Source organism: Panicum hallii, chromosome 3 (assembly GCF_002211085.1).
Source record: "Panicum hallii strain FIL2 chromosome 3, PHallii_v3.1, whole genome shotgun sequence".
NCBI lineage: Eukaryota > Viridiplantae > Streptophyta > Magnoliopsida > Poales > Poaceae > Panicum > Panicum hallii.
In genome coordinates, this window is record NC_038044.1 from 53748011 (window position 1) to 53774796 (window position 26786).

The 26786-nt window shown below is 45.4% G+C and overlaps 4 protein-coding genes and 1 long non-coding RNA gene across 12 annotated transcripts; 2 read left to right on the forward strand and 3 right to left on the reverse strand.

The window, feature by feature from the left end:
* Positions 1-278: 278 nt before the first annotated feature.
* Positions 279-2858, reverse strand: LOC112885484. The gene is made up of 4 exons (XM_025951097.1): positions 2205-2858; positions 1517-2132; positions 668-711; positions 279-552 (listed from the first exon to the last, which is right to left on the reverse strand). Exons 1-2 carry the CDS (start codon positions 2856-2858, stop codon positions 1530-1532), a joined length of 1257 nt encoding a protein of 418 aa, XP_025806882.1. The 3' UTR covers positions 279-552; positions 668-711; positions 1517-1529.
* A 604-nt stretch (positions 2859-3462) lies between these two features.
* Positions 3463-6313, reverse strand: LOC112884274. Its single transcript, XM_025949651.1, has 3 exons — positions 5648-6313; positions 4124-4207; positions 3463-4027 (listed from the first exon to the last, which is right to left on the reverse strand). Exons 1-3 carry the CDS (start codon positions 5802-5804, stop codon positions 3741-3743), a joined length of 528 nt encoding a protein of 175 aa, XP_025805436.1. The 5' UTR covers positions 5805-6313; the 3' UTR covers positions 3463-3740.
* Positions 6314-6405: 92 nt separating this feature from the next.
* LOC112885689 (disease resistance protein RGA2-like) lies at positions 6406-8723 on the reverse strand. Its single transcript, XM_025951269.1, has 2 exons — positions 6911-8723; positions 6406-6662 (listed from the first exon to the last, which is right to left on the reverse strand). The coding sequence occupies exon 1, from the start codon at positions 8516-8518 to the stop codon at positions 6935-6937; it is 1584 nt and encodes a 527-aa protein (XP_025807054.1). The 5' UTR covers positions 8519-8723; the 3' UTR covers positions 6406-6662; positions 6911-6934.
* Positions 8724-9225: 502 nt separating this feature from the next.
* LOC112885690 lies at positions 9226-13964 on the forward strand. Of its 8 annotated transcripts, none has more exons than XR_003227239.1 (6): positions 9226-9897; positions 10419-10575; positions 10825-11022; positions 11121-12375; positions 13569-13614; positions 13707-13964. It is a non-coding gene; the product is annotated as an uncharacterized LOC112885690 (long non-coding RNA). The 8 variants fall into 8 exon arrangements; XR_003227238.1 differs by having other exon boundaries at positions 13741-13964; XR_003227237.1 differs by having other exon boundaries at positions 11121-11297; positions 12270-13614; positions 13741-13964.
* A 1843-nt stretch (positions 13965-15807) lies between these two features.
* On the forward strand, positions 15808-23650 carry LOC112888149 (ATPase family AAA domain-containing protein FIGL1). The gene is made up of 13 exons (XM_025954509.1): positions 15808-16222; positions 17528-17666; positions 17870-18289; positions 18936-19171; positions 20287-20414; positions 20486-20604; positions 20681-20773; positions 21689-21790; positions 21877-21979; positions 22573-22656; positions 22722-22817; positions 22915-23042; positions 23217-23650. The coding sequence occupies exons 1-13, from the start codon at positions 15918-15920 to the stop codon at positions 23316-23318; spliced, it is 2055 nt and encodes a 684-aa protein (XP_025810294.1). The 5' UTR covers positions 15808-15917; the 3' UTR covers positions 23319-23650.
* The last annotated feature ends 3136 nt before the right edge of the window (positions 23651-26786 follow it).

Consider the following 26786-nt stretch of genomic DNA (forward strand, 5'->3'; position numbering starts at 1 on the left):
TATGGAGTGATCAGAAGCCACAAAGGCAGACCCGAACCCATGATAATTGATAAAAACAGATCTTTCAGAGTGGTGCACCTGATGTAGTGATGTTCAGGTTTGTGCTTCAATGATGCAACAAACTAAGCAGATTTCGAAACTGCATAGTTCGCATGTAATTTTTCTTTTAACAAAAGAAGCAGAGCTGTCCTACGGAGCAGGCATCATCTAGAGTGTATCGTATATGAAGCAATTCAGCTGAATTACGATGTCACAAACAGAGTTAAGTAGAAAACATGAAAATGGAACTGAAATTAAATTAAGCCATAGAAGTTTCATTTAACTAACAGCAAAACGAAGTCATAGCTAACATAAGAGTTATGACACATCACATTGAAGCTATTGCCACAAAGGTAATTCATATATGCAGATATAACAATACTTCATCTCAAATCTGGAGAAGAACGGTTCTGAAGATATTAAAAGAAATGGATGGTATTAAACCAGCTGCAGCAGTTCCATGTCCAAAGGATTTCTGGATGACTTAGCAAAACCTAGAAGTGATAATTGGACCTGAAATGCAAAGAAATATAAGTTTGTGCCAAAGCAGCATGCAAATTAATGTGAATTATTTACAGGCTATGAGTCAGAATATGAAGGTTACTAGTGCAATGCATTGCTGAAGTACCTGATGAAATCTATGCCATCACAAAATAACAAATCAATGGCTACCTGAAACTTGCATGATACAGAAATGCATTAACTTTCAGTACATAATACATTAAGAGGAAAATCTCATGATCAGAGACATCATAAAGTCAAAGGTCAACGCACATTAAGCAAATAAGGTTACTTGGTGAATTTTGTACAATTCTTTAGTTTACAAAAAATAAGGGAATTTCAACGAAAGATCATATAATAAAGATCATATAATAAAGATGAACTCAAAGGAAGGATAATGACAAAAAAAATAGTATCAGTTAAAATTACATATAGATTAATCTCTTGCAAGCCATCTGAATGAAGTGCATTCATTTACAGAGCGTTTAACAGCAGCTAACCACAGATTGTGACCTGAAAATTCAAATGAGAGAAGCTATCTCTGTACTTGAATATTCTATAAGTAATTATTTCTCACCTAGAACAATTGTATTTCTTACTGAAGATTTACAAATATTAAATTAGTAATTACTGGGAAAATGAACTGCAAACAAACTACAAAGTATTTCTTACTGAAATTTGCCAATATTAAATCAATATCTCAAATGTCAAGAAATAGCAATTACAGCTCGGGCCAATCATTTAGGTAGAAAGTCACAACTAGAGAAACTAAACAGACTAATTTGTCTCAATGATGGTTGGTTATAGGATTTATATTTTGGTTCCAATCCATAAGAAATAAACATATACTAACATATGTGGAATTCATGAATATTTAACTGAGGTGACTGAATGACACCGATATTTAAATAGCATTATCAAATAGACTCAGAAGAAAAATAGAAGCAAGCAATGAACATATCAAATAGAAGATTACCCTCTCCAGTGCATTAAACACTATTTAGATGAACATTCTGGTCCTCATCTGGTCCAAGCAGAGGCTCCAAGCGCATGAAGAATGGAAATGCAGGACCTCTATGAGGGTCTTCTGGGTTGTTGGGGAACACCGACATCTTCATAGTTCTCATATTCAGCACAAGAAAGTAGGAATTAGCCTTCCTTATTGACCAGAACTCCATGTAGACATAACCAGCCCTCGCCGCCAAGACTCGTACCCTCTTCATCCACTCAGCACGGCGGATCTTTTTCATCCACTCACTCAGCAAGGAAAATTCTTTCTTGAGCACCCATCCATCTACGCTGTTGCGGACCCAGAGCTGAAGGCATTGCTCCTTGCTTGAGAAGAGGCACAGGCCACCATGCTCTGGCATGTCGGCCAAACAATAGGATTCCCCTGCGGGGATTGGAGCAGTGATAACTGACCATTCCATGGTCGCCGTGTCAAGCACCAAGATCCTCTCAACGGGATTGAAGTGTCTGTGCTTCTTGGTGTCCGACCTCCAGTAAGCAAACCGGCCTGCAGCCATTCCGTCGCTGGAGAACGAGTGAAAGCTGTAGAATATCACATCCTCGTAATCCTCGTGATAGACGTCCTCGTCCTCTTCATCTTCCTCGTGTTTGACATCGCTCTTTGCCATCATTACACTTTCCATGTTGATACTGACCCATTTGCCGGTGCGGGAGGAGAATACAGCAGCCGTGAAGGTGAAGATGAAGCCGATGACCAAGAAGCTCCCATCGGCCTCGTCGACGACAATGGCGTAGCGGACCATGTGGAACCACGGGCGGAAGACGCCGTCTGGGCGGAGGAAGACAGCGGTCCGCGCGACGGGGTCGTAGACGGCGAGGTCGAGGCCGTGGCAGCCGCGGGAGAGGAGGAGGAGGCCGCCGTCGCAGCCGCGGAGGCGCCACTCGTCCCAGTCGTACCCCTCCTCCTCGGCGTCCGAATCGACGGCGGGGAGGTCCTCAAAGAAGAAATCGCCGTCCGCGGCGGCCGCGGCCAGATTGGGGTTGCGGGTGGCGCGGACGAACAAGAGGTTGGGGGAGCGGCGTGGGAAGCGCATGCCACCGCGATCCGTGAGGATGAACCCGACAAGGGGGGGCCGGCGGAGGGCGTCGAAGCGGCGGAAGACCGCGGGATCGGAGGCCACGCGGTGCCATTGCTTACAGACGAGGGCGGCGCTGGCCAGCGACGCCATGCTGGGGAGCCGGAGGAGGATCTCAACGAGGAGGTCATCGCCGAGGGCCGCAATCGGCGGCGCTGGCGAGGGCTTCGGCTTCTTGGCGGCGCCGCCCCCTGTTCCCTCGGGCGGTTCCATTTTCCCCGGTGCTCCAGAAACAGAGAATTCGCCTTGGATTTGATTTGGTAAATCGTGTAAGGGAATTTTTTTTTTCGCGCCAAAACATTTTGGCTTGGCGCCAACAAACAAAGATCTTGGATGGGCTCGCCTAGTGCACTCAACAAAATCAAGTGGGCCGATCTGTATGCAACATTTTCTCAAAGGGATGGACTCAGGCAGGAGGCGTTTGGGCTGCATGCCTGCATCACTCGAATTCTAGTTTCAGAAACAACCCAATGTCCATTGAATAAAAATAAAATATGAAGGTGTAACTGAATACAGATTATCATAGTGTATCTCAAAAAAAAAGATTATCATAGTGGAATTATTGTTTTTCCAGATCGACGCAGCATGTTGCACTTCTCACAGAACTGCCACGTTTGAAGTATGGAGCACACTATTTATCCTAGAACTGAGGGCTGAGGCAAACATCAAATCCTTCATGATTCCTACGGCATTCTGTTTCAAATTACAGGTTGTTTTGACTTTTCCAGTTTACTATGCATTTAAATATAGTGTATATCTACGTGTGTAGTAAGATATAGTGTATATCTAGATTAGGTACGTAGTAAAAGTTGTGAGGTTAGAAAAAATATAATTTATAATTTATAATGGAGTGAGTATATTACATGGCATACATAATAAAAACTTATACCATTTTTTGACCGTTTCAACACAGTTCTATCATTTATATACACATTTCGGATGTCCATTTTTTTTCTCTTGTGCTTGTTCCATGAGGCATAGAACAGAGTGAACCCCCTAATTCCCAAGATTCCAAAAGCTCTGCTTCAGCAAACCCAGGCTCTGCCACGCCATTGCCATCCACCACCACCACCACCACCATGGCCGTCACTTCGATCACTTATAGCTCCTCCTCCCGTTGCAGCTGATGGCCCGCGCGAACTGCGGCACGCAGCACCGGTTGGCCTCCTCGGCGAGGCGCAGTGAGTCCACCCTGGAGAGGTCGCCGTCGCCGTCGTCCTGCGGCTCCCGCAGCAGGTCGCTGAGCTTCCTCATCTGCTGGGCGGGCGGCTTCAGCGGCTCGGCCTTCAGGATCGCCCCCAGCGTCGGCAGATCCTTATTATTAGCTGCGTACGGCGCGATCCGGCTGGTTTGCGACGTGAATGATCTTGCAGGGGTCAGATCTGACGACGCAGTAACCAAATGGCACCGATGGGATAATTGTTCTACTAATAGAAATTAAACGTCTGAACTTTTTTCGAATAAGTTTGCATCGTTACCTCCGTTGACGCTGTAGAAATCATCCTCGCAATCCGATTCCAACCATGGGGTGGCTTCAAAGAATGTTTCATCTCTGCTGCTACCTGCAAAACCCAGCCAGCCAATTGAAACCATCATCACAGCTGAGTTTGGAATTTGGACATGACCATGACAGTGACAGAGAACGGGGACAGTATGATCACTAGTTCAGCCGTGGAAAACTGCAGGCAACCAAGTCATGATCACGATGCCGTCCAGGCGTAAAAACACGATCATGTTTCATAATGAGAATTGTTTCAACCGCAAAGGAGATGATCGCGCACAAATTTGCGGAGGCCCTTCCCCCCTAATAAAGGAGGATGCACATGTTTCCGCCACTTCTCCAGCGTCATCAAGAGATGCAGAGGAATGTCAACATTTCATCTGCCCCAAAAGGGTAGCATGGTGATGGGTTTCCTTCCTTTGATATGGGGCCGGATGCCTTTTTGGCATTGAACATACAGAAATCAATCAACATTATGTATGCTGTATGCATTTATCTTGTTGGGAGATGGTTATGGTGTTCTATCAGATTTGGTTCTGGTTGTCCTGAAAATTGCAGAAACTGGTGGCTGAACTTCAGAGAACCGAAATATTTAGAAGGAAACGAAATATTAGATGATCTTTATAAAGTGTGTAAAATGCAAATATATATTGCACAATGCAAGCCAAAATTATAAAATATTAAAAATAAAAAATTGACATTTAGGATGCAGAACTGTCATTGGCAGTTGGCTGTTGGAATCATGGCCAAGCAGACGGCTGCTTTGTGGTGCACACACGTAGCACAAAAAAGTGGTCCATTGCAGGACACAATCAGAGGCACAAACTGTTGGGATTTTGTGTAAGTATTTATGAATGGTATCCGAATTCATTAATTTCATTCATACACGAACTTGGTATAACTCTGTTTCGTATAATCGCTCAACAAAGTCTCATAACATGCATATGTATGGTTTCAGCCAACTGCTATAAAGAAATGTAGTTGTTATTTTAACTATCTCAAGCAATCCCAAATACCCTGCCTTGTTCACAGTTGATCATTCAGATTTTTGAACAGTTCAAATATCTGTAAACTTTTTTATCCTCGACAAAAATATATTGTCTTATTAACACTTTTACACAGTTTTATTAAAAACAGGGAAGGAATATTTATTTTCAGATTAGTTAGTTTGTTTATAAATAAGGAAGATGCTTAGATAAAGTAAGAAACATATGAAAGCACCACATTAAGGAGCCAGAAGAATCTTAGCCTCTGATTCGTTTAATCAAGTTTTAGAAAACCAGTGGTATTTCATTTCATAATAACAAAACACTGTTTCATTCAAAAGTATTTTTTTGCGGGTGGTTCATAAGTATATTTAAAATGGCATTCAGCAAAATCATTTCTACACCATGGCGATAGCACAAGCAAGCATACCGAAAATAAAAACTCTAGAACAAAGAACATCATATGAACCACACCAACGCGCAAGAACTGAAACACTGCGAGCAGAGAGCATTACCGTCGTCAACATTTCGGAAGCCGGTGTCCGGCGCCACCTGCCTGCTGTTGGAGCCAGCAGCTCCTCCTCCATCAACGCCCTTCCTCTCTCCATTCTGCCATGGAGCAGCGGAGCCCTTCTTGGCCTTGTTGGAGCTCTTGCCTCTGCGAAACCTCATGCCTCTGTGTGCTCCGTACCCTTGGGCGGCTACTGGGCAAGGTCAAACATGAGATGGTCTCACTTCTCACAGGAGATGTGAGCTAGAGAGAGAGAGAGGTAGGACTAGTTGACTCAAGAAGAAAACTGTATACAATAATGGAGTGGCTGCGTGGACCATTGGGGTTTGATACTAGGCAAAGCAGCAGGATAAACGGATCTGACTCGTGGTGCGTGCAAGAGACGAGATGCGAATAGATATTATATATGAATATATACATATATGGTTCTCACTTTGAGTGTGTTGGAGTTGCAGTTTGGGGAAGGGATGGGAGAGCATGAGAACATGGATGGGTATTTATGGTTGGATCGCTTGGAAGCTAACCAAATGCTGAATTCTGGAAGAGGAGTATGTGGACATGGACTGGAAACCACTTCACAAGGTGGTGCTCCTCTGTTAGTAGGGACCGGTTCAGTTCGCTGAAAAACCATAGGATGAACTGACCGTGAAAAAGGTGCAGGTTGACCACAGCAAATTAAAAAAGTGAAGTAGCACACTATTACAAATTACAAGTCGCAACTCTACTTCTCCCCCCCCCCCCCCCCTCCTTTTCTGGAGGAAAGGAACCCTGTTTTTTTATTCGAGAAAGAAACTCTGAACTTGGTCTGAGCATTCTGAAACTGCTCCCCTTTGGATGACTATGCATGCATATGAGGCTGTCCGGACCTCACTGAAACTTTTGGTATCCTGAAAGCTGAAATTTCCAATTCCCCTATCCTTTGGAACTGTTATGTGTCCTCCTCATCTTCATCACTAAGATTTCGGAAAGCAGGTGATCATTACTGCTGCAAGGACAAGCCGATTGAAGTCGATATGTACCTAACATGGAAGAACAAAATGACATACAGGAAGAAGAAAATGACAGGCCGATTATACTGCTGCAAGGACAAGCCGATTGAAGCCGATTGAGGGTATTACTCTGAATAAAATCTTTTGCCGGCATACAGGAAGAAGAAAATGACAGGCTTTATATAATTTAGAAGATACAGAAAGACAGACATAAACAGAGCTCCTACTCTGAGAACACATGTACAGAAGGAAACACAGTTGGATCATGGATGTCATACCAGCTTGAATTCACATAACACTTTTTATACATGATCCAACGAGAAATTAGATGAAACCATAGTGCGCTCGTAACAACTGTTTCCTGATCCAACAGTGCAAGAAGCAATGTAGTAGGTACTATAGAACGGCATCACCGACTTGCACAGCAGTACTCTCACAAAGCCGGTGTTCTCTGCCAAGTCGGTCTCTGAACCACGAGGTTCACACAGGTCCTGAAATCTGGACAGCTCTATCTGTGAGGCGAAGGGGGCCTTGGAGATGGTCACCTGGAAAACGTTCACATGATCCGGCAGCAAGTTCTCGGACAAGTCCGCAATGTAACCAAAGCCATCACCCAACAGAGAGAGGCCCCCAATGTTGCTCGCAAGCACCTTGCACCAGAATCTGGGGTCTGGACAGTTCTTGAGCAATCCTCCCACAATCTTAGCTCCGGAGAATGACCCGTTCAGCTTCCGGGCAATCGCCTTGCCTGCGGCCACCAGCCTCGGGTTCTCCTCGAGGTCTCTGCCGGCGAACGCGAGCGCCTTGAAGAAGAACCAGTACTCCGGGGTGGGCAGGACCTTGAGCACGACCGGCTCCACCGTCCCCAATGTCGAAACATGCCGGTTGCTCGTCGTGAAGATAACCTTGCTCCCCTGCTCGGCGCACCTCAGCTTGAGCAGGAGCTCCTCCAGCATCTGCTTCCTGCGCATGTCGTCGACGTCCTCGAACACGACCAGGAACCTCTTGCTCTGAAAATTCCCCTTGATCCACCGCAGCGGGTCATCGTTCAGGCTGAGCTGAGCGTCGCCGATGACGTGTTTGGACCGGAGGGCAGCTGCTCCTCCGCTCGCGGCGATGGCGTAGGTGCACGAGAAGTTGAAGAACAGGATCGCGGAGAAGTGCCCGCGCACCCGGTCGTCGTCGCAGGCGTGCTGCACCAGGGTCGTCTTGCCGGCTCCGATGGCGCCGACGACTGGGAGCACGCCCAGTTCCCCGGCGGGGCGACCGCCGCCGTCGTGCAGCAGGAAGTTGATGATCCTCTCCTTCTCCACGTGCCGGCCGAACATCTGCCCGTCGAGGAAGATGCTCGTAGGCAGGGGACGGCGGATCGGCTGGCAGCCTTGGAGGAGCAGGATGAACTCGCCAAGATGAGCGGAGACCTCCTGCAAGCTCTCCAGAACCCTGTCGATCTCGTCGCCGTCGGCACCGGGATCCCGGCGCGACAGAGCCCTCCTCACGGCGCTCGCAGCGACCCGCCGCACGCGCTTCGCAGGGTTGAACGGGGACGTGGAGGAATCTCGCGGAGGAGGCGGCACCTGCTTGTCGTCGCGGGAGTCCGTGTCCTCGAGCTCGTCCCGGTCGCCGCGGCCAACCGTGTCGAGCAGGTACCGGGCCTGGTACTCGCCGTAGATGAGCTCCGAGAGCCACTGGAGGGCGCCGCCGTTGGTGATCTGCCGCCCTCTGGCCTCCTCCACCGCGGCGTGGATCCTGACGAGGGTGTGGAAGATCCTCCGCAGCTTGGCCTCGGCGCTCTGGTGGTGGCCGACGCCGAAGCGTCCCATGAGGAGGGAGATCACCCTGCTGACGGCGTCGCCTATGACGGCGGAGACGATGGCCTCCGCCATGGCGAACTCAATTCCTCCGGCGAGGGGGAGTAGATCGATCGATCGATCTGGGAGGTTAAGGTTTTCGGGAGAACGATGCGTTTGGACTCGGTCACCGGGCCTGAGCGGAGGAGATGGGTATGTTGGCGGGAAAGCGACATGAAAGGCTCAAGAGGTCAGAGGTAGAATGGCTGATCATGCGTTGTCACGACACACCAGCGAATTGTTGGAGGAACTGCTTTTGTGACATCAATATCACTCGCACGCAGCTTGGACTAACAAGAGGTAAAGTGGCTGACCCACGCTTAGAATATATAAATCCTATTTGGTCGGATTTTATGACGTACTTCTCTACTGGCGCATAAAAACTCTGCCAGACAAATTTTATAGCTCCACCAAAAAACCTAGCAGAAAAGACACGGCTAGAGCCGTTTTTAAAAAGTTAGAGCCACGCTAAACGGGCCGTACTGGTGCTATTTATACACTCACTTCCAGAAGAGAAAAAAAATACTAGTTTAATTTTATAATTGGCAGAGCAATTTATATTTGGGATTGCTTTACTCAAATGTAATTTTTTGTGATTAGATTCATTTCGTGTCAAGAATGGAAAACGACTAATTTTATGGCGGTTGATAAAAAATAGACACAAAAATTAAAGAATCTCTACTACTAAAAGGGGTTAAGAGGGACGAAATCTTCCGTGGTGTGTCGCCGGGTGCGACCCCCGCCCTAATCGGCCTTCTTTCAGCCGCTAAGCCCCAACGTCCGTCCTATCGGCGTCTGGCTCGTCTGGTCTCTTGCTCCCTCCCGTCGTGATTCTCTCATCCCGCGCCTGCCCCCGTGATTCTCTCATCTGGTTCACTTTCCTTTTTCTCGTCCATTTGCTTCACCGCGATCGGCCTCCGCCGCGGCCAGGGCTCCGCCGCCGTCGCGCCGTCATGATCCCCCGCCTGGCGTGAGCGCCCATCATCGAATCCCTAGTTAGGGTGTTGTTCGACGGCGATCTCGGGCGACCGGCATTGGCGGTCTCCCTCGAAGTCCTGAGCCTCCCCTGTCCGAGCTCATCGCCGACCGCCGACAAAGTTCCAGCCAGAGTTCTTTGTCCCCGTGCCCGGTGAGGACAGAAACGAGATCCCCTCACTCTCCTCTTCCTGACCCCCTCCTCACCTGGGCTCCTGGATGGCAACCGCCGTGGACGATTCGTCGCGCCTACTGCCCACCAAGAGAAGCCGCCACCGCCGCGAATTCATCCTAGCCAAGACGCTCCTGCTCCGCCGGTCCTCGCCGCCCGTCCCTCGCCCCGGAGCGCCTCCGTCAGACGAAGTCCCAAGCCACCCCTGTCGGAGCTCGTCGCCGGCCGCTGACCAAATTCCAGCCAGAGTTCTTCATCCCCGTGCCCGGTGAGGACACAAACGAGATCCCCTGGCTCTCCTCTTCCTGTCCCCCTCCTAACCCGGGCTCCTAGATAGCCAGACCGCCGTGGATGGTGCCGGCCAGATCTCCCATCCACAATGAACACAAAACATCAAGCTATTTTGTATTTGTAGATTATACAATAATTTATGCCTATGATTTGCCCCCAACGGAATACACTGGCGGCCTGAAACTGGACATGCTAAGGAAGTATTTGTTCTTTTTTGTTTGTTTAATCCTCTGAAAATAGGCTCCTATAATTATTGATGTATAGCTATGTTACTATTGCAAAGGACAATCAGCTATTTAGTTGTATATATCGCTTTTCCATTTTGCATTAAGGTCATGCCATGCGTGTCATCCCCTTTTCTGCTTTATCTATCCAAACATGTACTCAAATTCATTCAAGGGTTTTTCAGTGATCATTATTTATCATCTCCTCCTAATGCGAAGTCTGTACTCATATTTTTTTTCTTCCTGATTTATTATGCTTTATTTCCTGGTTCAGGTGTTCAGTAACCTCAATATTTTGCTTGCTCTGATGAAAGCTGTTTGTTACCCTGTTAATCTGATGGAGCTATGAGTGTGGATTTTGTTCTGCGCACTTGAAGCTACAGAATTGAAATGTTTCGCACCTTCAAGCTGTTGATATTCAAGCTATATTGGTATGTATGCTAATTGACCGTCTTCCGATAACTTAAATGCAGTACATATTATCAGTGATTATATTAGGTGCAAATTTGGTCCACTGTGAGTGTTTGTTCCCTGCTTGGATTTTATAGTGCTTAATTCTTTGGTAGTGCTGCTGTTAATTCTTTGGTAGCGCAAATTTGACAACTCCTTAATTATTTGGTAATAGGCTCTGTTCATCACTAGATGGCAAAAATAACAGATTGGTTGATGTTGGTGAACAGCAGGCAAGATCTCCACTTCTTACTATTGCAAAGGACAATCAGCAATTCAGGCTCTTGTGCTAAACCTGTACAGGGGCATTAGGTGGTCAGTAAGAAATGGCTCTGAGCGGTGAGGGATAGACAATCACATCAGAATTGGATCAGAGATGTCAACGAAGCTCTCTCAATGCAAGCCATGTATGAACTTGTCCAGCTATGGTGTGTGCTTGACTCTGCATATCAATTGTTTTTCCATAGTGTTCTGATTAAGCGCCTGCATAAACCTGAGAATTTTTCTAATGTTTGTTTTCCTTCAGTAAAGGCCTAGAGCACCTCGACCCTGGGTCAGATCCTTCCTCCAGCCATGGTTGATGGCGCTGATCCTTTCCTCTCCATCCTCCTCCAAAATATGAGCCTTTCCTCTCCGTTCTCCAAAATCAGCAGGATTGATTCAATGTTTTTTTTCCTTTGATGCGTCAGGCACTATCCCACAGGTTAGCGAAGCCACCTCCAGTCACCTCTTTCATTCACACTAGAACATATGGCGCCCTTCGGGCGCCTAGCGATGGCGGAGAGCAGGAGAGCGCCGGCGGGGAGGCGGAGAGCAGAGAGGGAGAGAGAAGGCGGCGGCGAGGAGCAGTAGAGGGTGAGAGAAGGGTGAGAGAAGGGGGGATAGAGTGGCCGTATGCCCAGCCTAGCCTGCGCAGGTGGCAGCAGCGGAGAGCAGGAGGAGCGGCGGCGGGGAAGAGCGACGGAGGTAGGCAGAGAGGGAGAGAGCAGATAGGGAGAGAGAGGGCGGCGGCGAGGAGCAGGAGAGGGAGGGAGATGGCGGTGGGGCGTGCAGAGCTTGACGGCAGTGCACATGGCCTGCCGCAACACGTCGAGGAGCTCGGCCGTCATGCTCTCCTAGGCCGCGCCGTGGCCGGCCCACACCCCCTCCCTCCGAGCCACGCCCCGCACCGGATCTAGATCCCGCGGGAGCGCGCGGCGGCTGCGGCGGAGAGCTAGAAGAGCGGCGGCGGGGAGGGAAAATGGAGGCAGGAGAAGAGGGAGCCAGGGAGGAGAGGGGAAGAGGCGGCAGGGAGGCAGAGAGCAGAGAGGGAGGAGAGGCGCCGATAGAGAGCAGGAGAGGGGCGGCGGGGAGGAGGGAGAGGGGTTAGGGTTTGGGGTGGGGGTGAATAAAAAACTGCCTAGCGGGGGGTTTTTTGCAAACACAACATTATTATCGAATTTTCCCTTCTCGTATTGAAATAAACATTATTCTGAGGGCCTATGTGAAAATACACGAGTGTGGGTGCTGTATGGTCCAGGCGAGCTGTGTTTAGTTGTGATTATTAGAAAGTCGGAGGTTTTTTTTGCAAAATGGCCAAAGCGCGGCTGCACGACATGTGCCCACCTTTTCTCCGTGGGATGCAGTGGGAGGGCAAAGGGGAGGGACTTTTAATCATTCTAATACATGGCTACAGGACGCTAGCTGCGGGAGCAAGAATCACTTAGGTGGCATGTCGATGGCTGGGGCTGAAAGGTACACCTAATGCAGAACCCCAATCAATCGTGCACACTTGTTTTGAGGTATGCGATCTTCAACTTTTCCACTCTTCAACTGTGCTCGAAGCCTTAAACTATACTGCAAATGTAATGTGTTCTCCTCTTTGATGCTGTTTGGTACCATTATTTGTGTAGCAGAAAATCATTTATGGACAAATGAGTTCAATGCCATAAATTTAGCGCTTGTTAGGCCCAGATGCGGAGCACTGATGGCTATAGTAGGGTTAGTTTTATAATTAATAATTGTCTGAGGCTTTATGATACGAATTACACATACGTTTTGATCTAAAGGTGCTCCTGTCGTTCAATTAAAAACGGCTAAGTGACACCGCTCTTTCGTTGCACAGTTATATTTTCAGCTCCTATTTATTTCATTGCACGGGCATATGAATTGAATACTTTGTAGAATTTTTGTGTGATAAGCTTTATAAATTTTTTTTGTTTTTCTCTAAGTTAATAGCTGTATGTTACTTGAATCGTTGCCAGTGAACCCTCGCCGTGCCAAGATGAGTACTGTTTTGTTTATGAACTGATGGAATGATTCCATAATGGACATGACAATTCCATGAGATGCCTTGATGATTTGGTTCAAAATGGTTGTTTGCTTTTCTTGTTAAAAGATTGTCTAAGAGAGAAAAAAGGATGCGCTGCAATGTATAGTTCAGTGTTGAATACTTCTGATTCAAGTAAACAGTTCTGGGTTCAAATTGTAGTTGTGAATTACAGGTGCTTCTGAATTGAGTTCATGTTTATTGTATGTGTAAGTGCTTCTTAATTATAGGTGTAATTACATATGTTCTTTTGAATCAGTTCTCCTGGACTGAGCTCATGTACGTGTAGGCTTCGATATCTTCAAGATATATCATAGTGCTTTTTTGTGTGGTAGTATCACTACAATTGCATTTAGTGTTTTAGGTTTGAGATTAAACTCATTGTCTTCCTTTCAGAGTTGTTTTTGGTTTTCAGACATTGACCATTACAAGCTCTGAATTTTGGATAAGACTCTTGGCTTGTTTATTTGAATAGTATGGCAATTATTAGCTCTTATTTTTCTGGTGTAGAAATTGAGATTATATAGTGACGTCCTCCATTTCACATGGCACTATTAGTTGCCTCAATGCCTCAGCAAACATGTTATTATGTATCATGGATCTTTGACGTCAGTGCATACTCAGTTAATAATGCAGTTATTTTTATGTTTCTTGCTCTGAAATAAGCATCTGGACTTTATTGGATGAAGCATCTGAAACTCTTATTGTTAAGGTACAGCTCTCTAATCATAGATCTGATTTGCTTGATAAATTCTTTTAGTAATACATTTTCCATAAGTAAAGTTTGATATACTATGATTTCAGGTTCTTAAAGATGTAATTGTGACCTTTCCTGCAGACATTGTCCGGGATGAGTTCTGGAAGTAATGCAAACTCCATGTGAACCACTATGAAAAAGTTTCACTTTTGAGATGTGATCAATCCCTGACTGGTTAAACTATTTCCAGATTTAGTTTTTAGACAAAATATTGTACCTGAAAAAAGGTTGTGATTCATCTATATGCTTGTGACATGCCTTTATTTCTTGTGTAAACACAGTTTGATCAATATTGTTTTTGGAAAGTAAGGGTCCCAAGAAAGTGAATACTGCAGGAAAGTTTGTACACAAGAAACATATACATATCTTCATTGCAAAACTATCTAGGCAACAGTATCAACAAAGTGTGTCACATTCTAGAAGCTTGATTCAGAGGGAAGATTCTTACATTCAGAATATCATGCCTATATTTTTAATCAATTGCTTTAATACATTGTGATTCTACAAATCAACTGTTTCCAATACCTTGTAGCCATTTCAAGAAATTTATTTCGCTTGTAGCAACTTAGGGGCACAAATCTATTATGCTTTTAATTTTTTGATCTCGTAGCAACGGGCATGAACCTAGTACAAAGATGAAAAAATAAAAAATTTGCAGATTCTTGATTATCTGCAAACATACCTCTCTCTTTTTTCGTTTCCTTTAATACTTTGACTTTGGACATCAGATATTAAAAAGAAACCATGTATGCACAAATTTGTAACATAGACTTGGAAAATACAGATAGTAGTACATACATCTAATCTTCTCAATAGTGTTACACTTGGAAAATGGAAATACAGATAGTAGTGTTTCCTAACGAACACTTGGGTTGGAGTCAAATAGAAAAGAGAAAATTTTCTATTTGACTCTGAGAAAATAAGCCGTTTCTTTCTTTGACCTTAAATTTTTTTTACTTCTCTATTTGACACCGACTTTAACTTTTATTTCCAAATTGACACTCCATTCGATTTTCATTCGCCATTAAATACCATGCAAAAAGACCATTACCCTTCCTACACATCGTGGGCCCCACCGTTTCTTCCCTTTCTCCTTCCTCTCTCTTCCTTTCCTCTGACTCTCCCAAGTCTGAGTGCGCCGCCGCGCCGCTGCCTGCACGGCTACGGGCCATGTGCCCGCCCGGCCGCTGGCCCGACGGGGCCGCGAGCCCGGCTACCGCGCTGCCGAGCCGCTGAGGCCGCACGCCGCTGGCGGGCACGAGCTCGGCGCCGACCCCATTCGCTCTCCACTCCGTGCACCAGGCCTCCATGCCATGTCGGCAACTCGGCACCTCACGGTGGACCCTCCATGCTAGATGTGCTTCGAGCTGGCGGACCAACATGGACCGCAGTACGGCTGCGGCGGAGGCGGAAGCGGGCCGGTGAAGCGCGCAGGTGGCGACAGGCAGAGGACGAGGGCGCACCGGCGGGGATGGCAATGGCGGCCGGCACCCCTGGGGAGGTCATGTCCGACTACCACCAGGCACAGGAGCTGTCAACGATGGTGTTAGCACTCACCCATGTCGTGGCAGGCGGCCCGTGAGGCATGGCCGAGCTCGGCAATTGCCCCCCAGACAGCCAGGTGCGGCGTGCTGCGCGGCAGCGTGTGGCTCGAGAAGGTGGCGTGAATCAACGTCTCGGCATTCTACGGCGTGGGCATGCCCGTTGCGCTAGCGTTCTGAACGGCTGGGCTGGACTTCTACGGGGTGTGGCCGACTGGGCCGAAGCGCCGCTGAGCCTCCGGGTAGCGCGCCGCCACGCCGAGAGGAGCATCCTGTCGGCCGTAGGAGAGAACGGAAGGGAACATGAGGAAAGGAGAAAGGAAGAAGCGGTGGGGCCCACGTCTTGGAAGGGCAAAATAGTCCTTCACATGGCATTTAACAGTGGATGGATGCAAAATCAGGATGTCAATTTAAAATAAAAATTGAAGTCGGTGTTAAATATGGAAGGAAATTTTTTTTCACAACAGAAGAACGGCTCACCTTCTCAGTATCAAATAGGGAATTTTCTGAAAAGAAAAAACGAACACTACGTTTTTTCTCACCATGTTACCTGGCCCAAGTTGAAAGCCCAATTGCATAGCCGTGAACAAAGGGAGGCCCACTTCCTCCTCCCTGCACCAGCACGGCGCAAAAGAGCGGGAACCCCAACCAAGTGCGGCGGCGGAAGCGGAGCGGAACGGAACGGAGAACTCCCGGCAGCCAGCACAACCCCCCAAAATGGCGGAGCCGCCCCGCCCCGCCGCTGCGCCCACGGGCGGCGTCCGCCCGGAGAATTGGAGGAAGGAGGCGGGCGAGCGGCTGCGGCGGCTCCACTCTCTCCTCTTCGGGGCCGACGCCGCGCTCGAGCGCGGGGACCCCGCGGCGGCGCAGGCGCTCGCGCTCCGCCTCCTCGGCTTCCTCGACTCCGAGGCCCTCGCCGCCGGCGCGGGCCCCGAGGACGCCGCCTTCGTCGCGCCCATCCGCGCCGCGGCCTCCGCGCGGCTCGCCGCCGCCTCGCGCGCCCGCGCCCCCGACAGCGACCGGTACGGGACGCTCTACCCCGCGCAACCCCATCCGCTCCCGAATTCGTTTTCCGGATCGTTGAATTGGACGGCTTCCGTTGATTAACCCATGGTACTTTTGTTCAAACTTTTGGGGTTGGGGGGGCTGGGGTAATCTAGAGCGGCTACAGTACGCGCTGTGCGAATATTGTAATTCAGTTGCTGAGATGTCGCTCGAAGAAATAGATGCGATCTACTATAGGTGTGGCTTGGTTCTCTTCGATCTTTGGAATTTCCTAACACGTTTTAGAGAATGCGATGAGCATGAAGATCTCCATTATGTTCATGCACATGCATCGTGGTGTAACGTTTCTGTGCCATGTGTAACTAGACATTCGGTGCACCATGCCTTTAATGTTTCCATGTATCCTAAAATAACATTAGGCAAAGTGCATTGGAAGATATGCTGATTTTTCTTCGCGTGCGTGCACATGCTCTTTGATGTTGCTGTAAATTGCAATTACTTGCTCTAAGCGGTACAGCACTAGTCAGCTGGGGAATGTAAAGTCAAATTTAAAATGGTGAAACAAAGTGCAAATTAAGTCTTCATAGCAAAGGCTTATTCATTGGTGATGCTGCTGTTCCACGATACACACTTTAACACCCTACAAAGGATTTGCTGCTGTCTAACTTCTATAATTGAGGTAACAACCTCATCCTAAACAAAGTAACTAATAGTTTTGAAATTCCCCTATCTCTTTCTCACTGTTTATGTATGAGGTTAAGCACTGTTATGGTTGGCAATAAGTAATGACCCTTAGTGTCCTATGTTCATAGTCAAGAAGCAAAAGCCCTTGGACGATTTTATCTCATGCGTGAAGCATTTCCATCATTTGTACCATCTTACTCATGTATTTGTATATAAGTTTTTTGAGACCAGAACCTGTGTTTGTTAATAGTATTCTGGCGTGAAACCAAGAATCATATATGTTGTAGGACATGAATAAGCATGAAAGGTTTTGAGTTATAGTGTCAATTGTGAAATTTGTCTGCAGATTTAATACAAGGTTTTGAGCTCTAGGATATTTGCAGCTACTTAACATTGACAATATCAGATGTTACTTCTTTATCAGGGCCACAATTAGTAAAAGTTTGAATTTATTTTTTTCTCTTTCCCTCTGAATTTAGTAACTGATGAGAACTATTAAAGCAATGTTTTGATCAGAAATTTGCTATTGTTGCTTCTACTGTCTTGGATTCTGGAAGATTGTACTCTAATGTATACTATCTCAAACAAACTCCTCTTTCTCGCACTAATAATTTGCTATTGATGTGCTTTGAGTTCAGTGCAGCTTTTGAGCTCGCAAAAAAGGATGCTGTCTGTGTGTTTGCAAAGCAGGGTGACATTAATGTAGAAAGAATCAAGTGTTCGAGGTATTTCCAAGCTCTTCTTCAGAAGTCCAAAGCAAATGCTGCTGATCAACTGGTATGATTTTCAACTTATTCTGCTTCTGTGTTATTTTATTTATTTGTTTCCATTCTGGCTTAACTTCTTTATTTATAGAATCATTTCTGAAGGTGATTTCAGAACTTGCTGCTTATTTTTAAAGCACATATTTGTTTGTTAGTTGTTTCCCTACTAACAGTAATACCCTTTCTCTTCATGTTGTATGTGTTGAATTTTAAAAGAGTCCAACATGGCAAGAGTTTGCCAGCCAAGGGGCTCCACACACTGACGAAAGCCCAGCTGATATGGAAAATGAGAAGCTAAGCATCAGGGCTTCAAAATTAATGATGCAAACAAAATTGACATCATTATGTAGCAGTAAGTTCTTGAAGGCAGATGGCGTACCAGACAGGAATATGTTCAAATCAGAGAACCTATCTAAAGAGTGCGCTGGTATTGAAACTAGAACAAATCAAAATGGTAGCAGGCATCCTGCTTACCTGGAGGTTGAAGAGGATGTCAAACCCCGTGGGCTAGTGCAGAATGCAAAGCGGAAACATACAGGGTTCAGAAGTCCTATATGTGAAGTTTCAAATTCTCCATTAAGTAATGATGAAGGTGATGCCCCTGCCAATGAGTTTATGACTGCCAGGACAAAGATGGTATGCACATTTGTGACATGTAATTTCAGCTGTACTTCTATTATTTTTTATATCATTCTTATGCTCCTGTTTGTCAAATATTTTGGACAAGGGCTTCTATGTTTCTCCAAGTAAATCTAATCATAAAACACCAATGGTTTCAATAGATAGGTGCAGTTTTTGCTAGCTTAAGCCCTGTTATTTTGTTTCTTTTAGAGAAAAACTATATTAACTAGTAGTGACTCCAATTAGTTTCATACTTTCATAATTTGTGTACTTCTCATGTTTTCTATCTGCACCACTAAATGCAATCCCGAATCACCTATCCCAGCAGGCAATATTGTTTGTCAGGAAATATTTGGGTAAAATTTTGTTTATTGAAGTGTTGCTCTGTAGCTCATAATAATTGATTCTTCACTAGTGATTTTATCTCGATCGACTATAGAAGTTCTTTTACACATATTACCTTTTAACCAAGGGTTATATACTTATATCTTATATTCTTATCATATGGTGCCACACCTGTAACACACTTTCAGACTTTCATTGTTCCTCCCAACTCTTACTCCCTAACTGCATTGATGATAATGGTAATGACTTGACAACCAAATTTGTGCCTCTACTAATTTGGTAACCATGTGGTTATATTTTTTCTTTTCTTTTATAGGAGATGGATGTTGTGCAAAAGCCTGGGCGTAATGGTCCACAAGGTGCTTCTGTATCGCCCCAATGTGATAACAATCATAGTACACGGAACTATGGCGTGAGGCCAAGCTGGAATTCTCGTCGTGGACCACGTGGTGGTTTTGTACCCCCTATCAGAAATAATGGAGGCTCAGGTACAACAATCTCACGGGTCACTGGAAAAGGTGACGATTCCATGGAAGATTCAACAAGGAAATGGTTTGTATTTCCAACTTAAGCCACTGGTACCATTTGAATTTGTTTTATTCCTTGTGATAGTTTAGGTTGTACTTCCGCAGTTATGCATTCACTTTTAACTTCCTATTGCTTAACATTATCCACATCTTTCACTTTTTGCTGAACTGCACCATTGATGTTCTTGATACAGTTTTTTGTTTGTCCTAGTTTCTTTGCTTTTAAAATAGAGCTATATAGCTTCTTCGCAGCTAATGGTATTTCGCCCATTTTCTTGTGGCTAACTCATGGTTTGAGTCCCAGCAACTAAACATTAGGGTGGCTTGTTTCTGGATTATTCGAGGTTTGATTCTGTTGCCTCTATGCTCCTGGGCCTTAAGGATGACTCTGATATCAAGCTAACTCCTGACTTTATTAAATTTCTCCAGTGAATTGAAAACCTTGGTAAATTTCTGCATGTAGAAGTCACTACCCCCTTCACAAATTTAGAAGTTTGAAAGGAGACATATACTATCTGCATGTAGAAGTCACTACCCCCTTCACAAATTTAGAAGTTTGAAAGGAGACATATACTAAGTATGATATTTTTGAAGTTCTGATCATTTATACAAGTCAATCATGAACTTCTGGAATATTTAGCTGTGGGGATCTGTTACTCAGTTAATTGACATAAGAAATTGCAAACATTTGGAGTGCTGGACTGCCTGAACATCTAAAACAATTATTTGTCATTTAACATCTGGACTATTTGCATGTTGAGTGGAAAAGACAGTATCATGTGGAAATACTGTCCTCAAATACTAAAAATTTCTAAATCAGGCAAGAATCATTGATCCCTCCCTTTCCCATCAGCCCTTGAAGCTACCAAGCACCTCATGGATTCACATTCAACATGGTTACTATTTGTCTAAATTTTACTCTACTGAAATTTAGTTTCTTTTTGAAACTGAAGTTTAAATAATTGAAATGTGTTCTGCATGAGCTTGCAAGGTCCTAATGTCCTATTATTTTTGTCTGTCACTAAAAGATTTTGCTATTCTATTATTTGTTATTAATAATCACATGTGGAAAAATGTGCATAATGAATGTATTTGATATTGTTTACATCATATCTTACTAATAACTTCTACAATCATCAGTATTGAAATGCTTTGTGGCCCTGATGGTGAGCTTCCTGAGAAGCTTAGGAATTTGGAACCTCGCCTTATTGAACATGTCAGTAATGAAATAATGGATAGAGATCCTAATGTTCGCTGGAATGACATAGGTATGTAGTTTCCTTTTTGCTCTTCAGAATTTCTGTGGATCTTATAACTAATTTGTGCCACACTGCAATAGCTGGTTTGGAACATGCGAAGAAGTGCGTGACAGAAATGGTGATATGGCCACTGCTACGTCCTGACATATTTCGTGGTTGTCGGTCTCCTGGAAGGGGTCTACTACTGTTTGGACCTCCAGTATGTATTTATCCCATCCTCTTATGTTGTGCCTCTCTTTTTTCTCAATGCTAAATATGTGCACTATTTTCCACAGGGGACAGGCAAAACCATGATTGGGAAAGCAATAGCTGGTGAAGCAAAGGCAACATTTTTCTACATATCTGCTAGTTCACTGACAAGCAAATGGGTCTGTATGGCACTTGTTTTAATTTTAAATTAGTACTACTATTTCCATCATTTTACTGTCAAATTTATATTGCTATGCATGCTACTGTCAAATTATATCTTGTTTTCATGTCTTTACTCAAATTAATGTGCCTTCAGAACTATAGCAATTCCTACAACATTACAATTTACAGGGTAAATATTAACAGGGGCTGGCCAGGATGGCGTGGGTTAAACGGATTAGAATACTGGAAGGGAACAATAAATTGTGGACCAAGAGTTCATTCTTGATTGATTAATTATATTAACTATTGACATGGTTGTGGGAATTAAAGTGATGCTTTAGCTATGGGAAACAGGAGATTGCTGTCCAAGGTGCATGGCATGTCCACAGTATGGTGGGATTTCGTACCTAAGAATGTAAGACCATCCATGCTTCAGTATGTGGCCACCTTAAGATTTGGCGGTTTGTTATCTAGACCTAGTTGTTAGGGAGCCATGTGCGCCGAACCCCCATTGCACATCCAACACATCATGGCTGACTTTTTGCCGGTGAGGTCATTGACAGCAACCACCTTTTTCCATGACCACAACCTTCACTTTAATTCCCTGGACTCAACGAAATCTATATCAGTTGTGAGACCCTCTTGGATAAAGAAATATGAAAAGGAAAACAATGGTAAAATCCTGAGGGCTGTTCCGGTTTGTTCTCTTCATGCACTTTTAACGATGTAGTTTGGAGAAAATTCTTATTTTACAGTAGCATAGCATGCGCACCACACTGTAATTGTTATCCTTTTACTTCTGCTCTGCATTGAAGGTAAATGAAGATTCACATCCACAGAGTGGCATAGGTGCAGCATCCCCACACAATAATGGGAATAATAATCCTGTTTTAGGATTGATAATGATTCTTAATTTTTTTTTGTTGGTGCAGATTGGTGAGGGTGAAAAGTTAGTTCGGGCACTTTTTGGTGTGGCCAGTTGTCGCCAACCTGCTGTCATATTTGTAGATGAGATAGATTCATTGCTGTCTCAGGTTTGCTAAATAGTGATGGGTTGTTTTTGTTTATGCCCATGTACATTTTTTTTATTTACTCTTGACAGCCTTTAACATGATTTCAGCGCAAATCTGATGGTGAACATGAATCAAGTAGGAGGTTGAAAACACAGTTTCTAATTGAGATGGAAGGTTTCGACAGTGGAAATGAGCAAATCTTACTTATAGGTACCTCAATAAAAGTGAAAAATGTTCAGTTTAAGAATCATAGCTATCTGCAGCTTTGCATTTCTCTCTGAATGCATCAAGGTATATGCATATTGCATAGACAGCTATGATTTGAAGTTTTATGCATAGGCAATTGAATTAATCCTTCATCTGTAAACACCCCCCCCCACACACACACCCACACCCACCCCCTCCCACACCCAATGAGAAATGTAAATTCCTTGTATGACACTGAAATTTCTTGGAATTCCCTTGTTCTATCACTGAGGTAGGCCTGTATACACATGTCATGACACAGTGAATGGCATGGAAAGGATGAGGCAAACATTCTGTGCTGTATAAGGAACTGGCCCCGAAACAAAATTTTGGACATGACAATTGTTTGCTCGATCTTGTGCCCCTTCTACGCACGCCAAAGACCCTCCACTAGCTATGACTACTAACACATGGTAGTCTTGCGTTCATTATATAAATTTGTTCCATGTCTTTTTAAAAATTGCTATAAAAAACTGAAAGTTGGTGCATCAAATAAACTAATAAGGATGGCAAGTAGCCTAGTGACATACTGATATCTTGGAGGAAAATGATGGCAGGAGCAACAAACAGACCTCAAGAACTGGATGAAGCAGCACGCAGGCGTCTCACAAAACGTCTCTACATCCCCCTTCCTTCGTCAGGTAACACTATTTCTTTTCTTTTATAGTTATCACTGCAGAAATCTTACTGCACCATGGTTGTGAAGAAGCACGGGCTTGGATAATTCGCAATCTATTGGAGAAGGATGGACTTTTCATGCTTTCCGAAGAAGAAACAAGTGAAATATGCAAATTAACAGAAGGTATAACCATCCAAGTTTCTTAATATTGCTGCTATCTTAGCAGCTTGATGTGATCATACTGATTTTTGCTGCTTTAAATAATGTTCATTATTTCCAGGTTACTCAGGATCTGACATGAAAAACTTAGTGAAAGATGCCTCAATGGGACCACTAAGAGAGGCTCTTCAAAGGGGCGTTGAAATCACAAAGCTCAGCAAGGAGGATATGCGATCTGTGATGCTGAAGGTATTAGTCAAATAAGAGTTGGAGTCCACAAAATCAGAGGCTTCTGGCCATCTAAAGAGAAAAAAGTTCTTTCGCTCCATGGATCACTTCTGAACATTGATTAATAACTTGCTTTTTTTTTTCAACGTGCCTGATTCATGCATTCAAGTTTATTTTGCGTATTTGAATGTGCAGGACTTCGAGAGTGCTATGCAGGAGGTCAGACCTTCTGTTTCTTCCAACGAGCTTGGGATGTATGAAGAATGGAACAAGCAATTCGGTAGCCTATCAATCTAGTTTGTAGAATGGCATCATCAGGTAAAAACGTCATGACAGGACTTCAGTGCTTTACTCAGAATATGATATCCACAACACACCTGGGCCCCAAATGTTTAATCTACGATGGGAAAAGCTTGGTTGTAGGTTCTCTACAAATAGTTGTCAGGTAGAAATTTTATATATATGAAAGCTTACGGATATCCCAACCGAAAGCACACATGGTTCGCTCATGTGTTTGTAACAGCAATATCAGCACCTAGCATTCTTTGGACCATTTGAAGTTATATTTAGTAGAGAAGAATGTTAGCAGAATCCTAATGTACATGGAAAAGGAAGATAATTATTGTTCATTTGCTTTCTGGTGTCATCTTTAGCAGGGAGCTTAGTAGACTAACTGAAATGTAGAACACCAGATCTTTGAGGCATCTGCAATTGCGCTCAAAGTCATCAAGAAAAGTTCGCAAGATATGAATTTGGGGATTTATAGAGAATGGAAGAATTAATTTTGTGCATGTTTAGGTCGTCGTGAAAGAAAAGGAGCACTGTGTTTTTCTTTTTATCGGGATATGAGTATATGGCATCGGTAACACTCCTCACCTGATGATCTGAAATGGCAGAACTGAGATGGGAAATCGGTGAAAGGTGCTCTGCAACTAGGAAATATCTAGTTGAATATTGTATATATGTGAGAGATAATTGGTATTGTGCTGGTCAGAGCAGCTCAACCCCTTTATTTATTCAGAATATCTGTGGCTTTATTTAGTAGGGAAGAGTGGTGGTGGTATCCAACTATACATGGAAAAGAAACTTTCTTCTTGCCGTTCCCCAAATTTTTTTTTCTACTCTATTCTTTGGGCCTCTTTGGACGCTGTAATCTTGAGCTGGGAGCCTACGAGACCGGCTGAACAAATCCACGTAAAACTCCTGTTAACTCTCAATTGTGTTTGGTTGATGCAGTTTATAAGATCCTTTGAACGCTGGCACGTGATCGGATTAGGAAGCCACACTTGAGTTTTGGAGTATTAAGGTAATCTCCTTGGTCCTACTCCAGATGGAACCCTGCAAATACCAGAGCAAGGCCATAAGCCCATTTTTTTTGGATTCAGGAAAATATCCGGCCTCAGCACTCACTGGGTGAGAGCTCACAGCCAAGGCCATAAGCCCATAACCATCGTTTCGCCCAGAAACAGAAGAACAGAAACTAACCCATTGTCCTGATTCTCCTCTGTACCCTGTAGTGCTTTCTGCGTAGAGGCTTTGGTCAGCTGATCAACTTTGGTGCCGGCTTGGACTGACTCAAGTAGATTGGTGGGAGACTGATCAACTTGGTCCATCTCCTAAGTACTCTGTTTTCTTCTCTGCTGGTGAAAACAGCGCGGATTGAAAGGCGGAAGAGGAAGATGCCACAAAACTCTTTCTATCAGAAAGAAAGGTGTGGACATAGCATCGCATGGCAGTTATGTTAGAAATGCCATGGCTAGGAAACTGCAAATCTCTACTCCGTAACGAAAGGTCAGCTGAAAAAAGTTTGCAAGATACTCCATGGCAGTTGCATCCAACTACTTCCATGTTTTTCAACAAAAGCTCAGAGGTACGACGCGGGGGCGAACTCGCCCCACCGCCAGCACCCCCACTCCAGGCCGCCTCCGGCCGCCGCTGGCCGAAGCCGGCCCTTGTCACGACCCAAAAATTAAAAGCACAAGATCAAAAATTAAACAACATCATCATGAGCATCATCCAAGCATTATGGAGCATCATATGCACTTAATTACATATTGACCATCCATTTTCTTGCGTGAATCATGTGCAAGTTGTGAAGTAAGTTTAAATTTTGCTATGTGACTGTGCCCCCAAATATTTTATTCAAATACTAGATTTCAAATGGTGATTTGTGGATATTTTTATTCAATTTTTGGATGTCTCTGCCGAGCCATAAAATTCTTGGAAAGTTTGAAAACTGCAATGTTGTTTGAATTTTTGTGAACAATCCATAACAGGTTTTTGAGCTCTTGTTGTTGTATTGTGTTCTTGATGATTTAATCTAGCTTCCATAAAAATTTGGTGAATTTTGGAGCCCGGGAAGGGCACGTTTTTGAAATTGCAAGTTGAACCGCTGTCTTTCTTTTTTCCCCTCTTCCCGGCCCCACCTGTCGGCCTCTCTCTCTCCCGCGCGCCTGGGCCCACGGGTCAGCGCCTCCCTCCGCGTCCCCCGGCCCTCCGCGCCCGCCCGTTGGGCGTCCGCGCGGTGGCGCACGCCAGTGGCCGCTGGGCCGTCCAGCGTGGCCGCCGCCTCCTCGTCTCCCGTGCGCCGCCCGCTCGTCTCCCGCTCCCCTCTTCAAATGCGCCCGTTTCCCTTCCCCGGCCATTACCGCGCGCCCCCTGCCTCTTCCTCTCCCTCCAGTCCGAGCCGCCGCCGCCGCCGCAATCCGCCGCCGCCGCTTCGTCTCCGCCCAATTCCGCGCGGCCAAACCACCCCCTCACCTTCCTCGCCCCGCTCCGGCCGCCCGCCGCCTTCCTCGTCGCCCGCAGTACCCTCCCCCGCGACCGCCTCCTTCCGCCGCCGCCGCGCTCCGTCGCGCCGCCGCTCGCCGCCTCGCTCCGCCCGCCGGCGCTGCGGGTGAGTTTCCCCGTCGCGCTGTGCTGCTCGCGCGCGCGTCGCCCCGCCCGTTCGCGCCCCCCTGCCGCCCTCCGTTGCCGGCCGCCGCCGCGTCGCGCCGCGCCGCGCCGCGTGCGCGCGCGTTCGCGCGCGGGCCGCGCCGCGGGCGCGTGCTGGCGCCCCTTGTGGCGGGTCAAGGCCGCGGCCGGCCTTGACTCCGCCTGGGCCGCGCGCTGGCCGCCTGGGCCCACCTGTCGGCGCCGGTTGGGTGCCGGCCCGGGTGGATCTAGCGCCGGCCGCCTCGTTCTCCGTTTTATCATTTCATGTGATCTTGTTATTTGCATAGGAAATGTTGTAGGCCTCCAAAAATTGTGAAGTTTGTTTTGTTTGAATCCCCTATGGTAGATCTGCTTAGATAAATTAAGTTCATGCATGTTAGAGTTCTGTATTTTCAGTTATAAATTATTCTTGTTAAACCAAGTTAATCATTAATCTTATTTTTTGGTGCTCTAAAAATTCCAAACTAAAGTTTGTTATATTCCCTGTCAAATGCTCTTTCTCATAGTGCAAGTGGTGTATATGTTCCAGTACTGTTTGATAAGTTTTTAATGTGTTTTTAGTTTTGCTGCCTGCAATCTTATAAAATGAATATCTTTTGATAGAAAATTGATAAAATGGTAAAACCACTTCTGTTATCCTTGTTATCGTGTCTTGTACCTCTGGTAATTTTATTAGGATTTTAGAAAATGTTTTGCATGGCTTGTAAGATTTATCTTGAGTTTAGCTGCTGAAAATTGTAAATATCTTAAGTAATTCTACAAATATGTTTTTGATGCAAACTCAACTTTCATGAGTTTATTTTGAGATCCTCTGGGTGCAGAGATTAAATC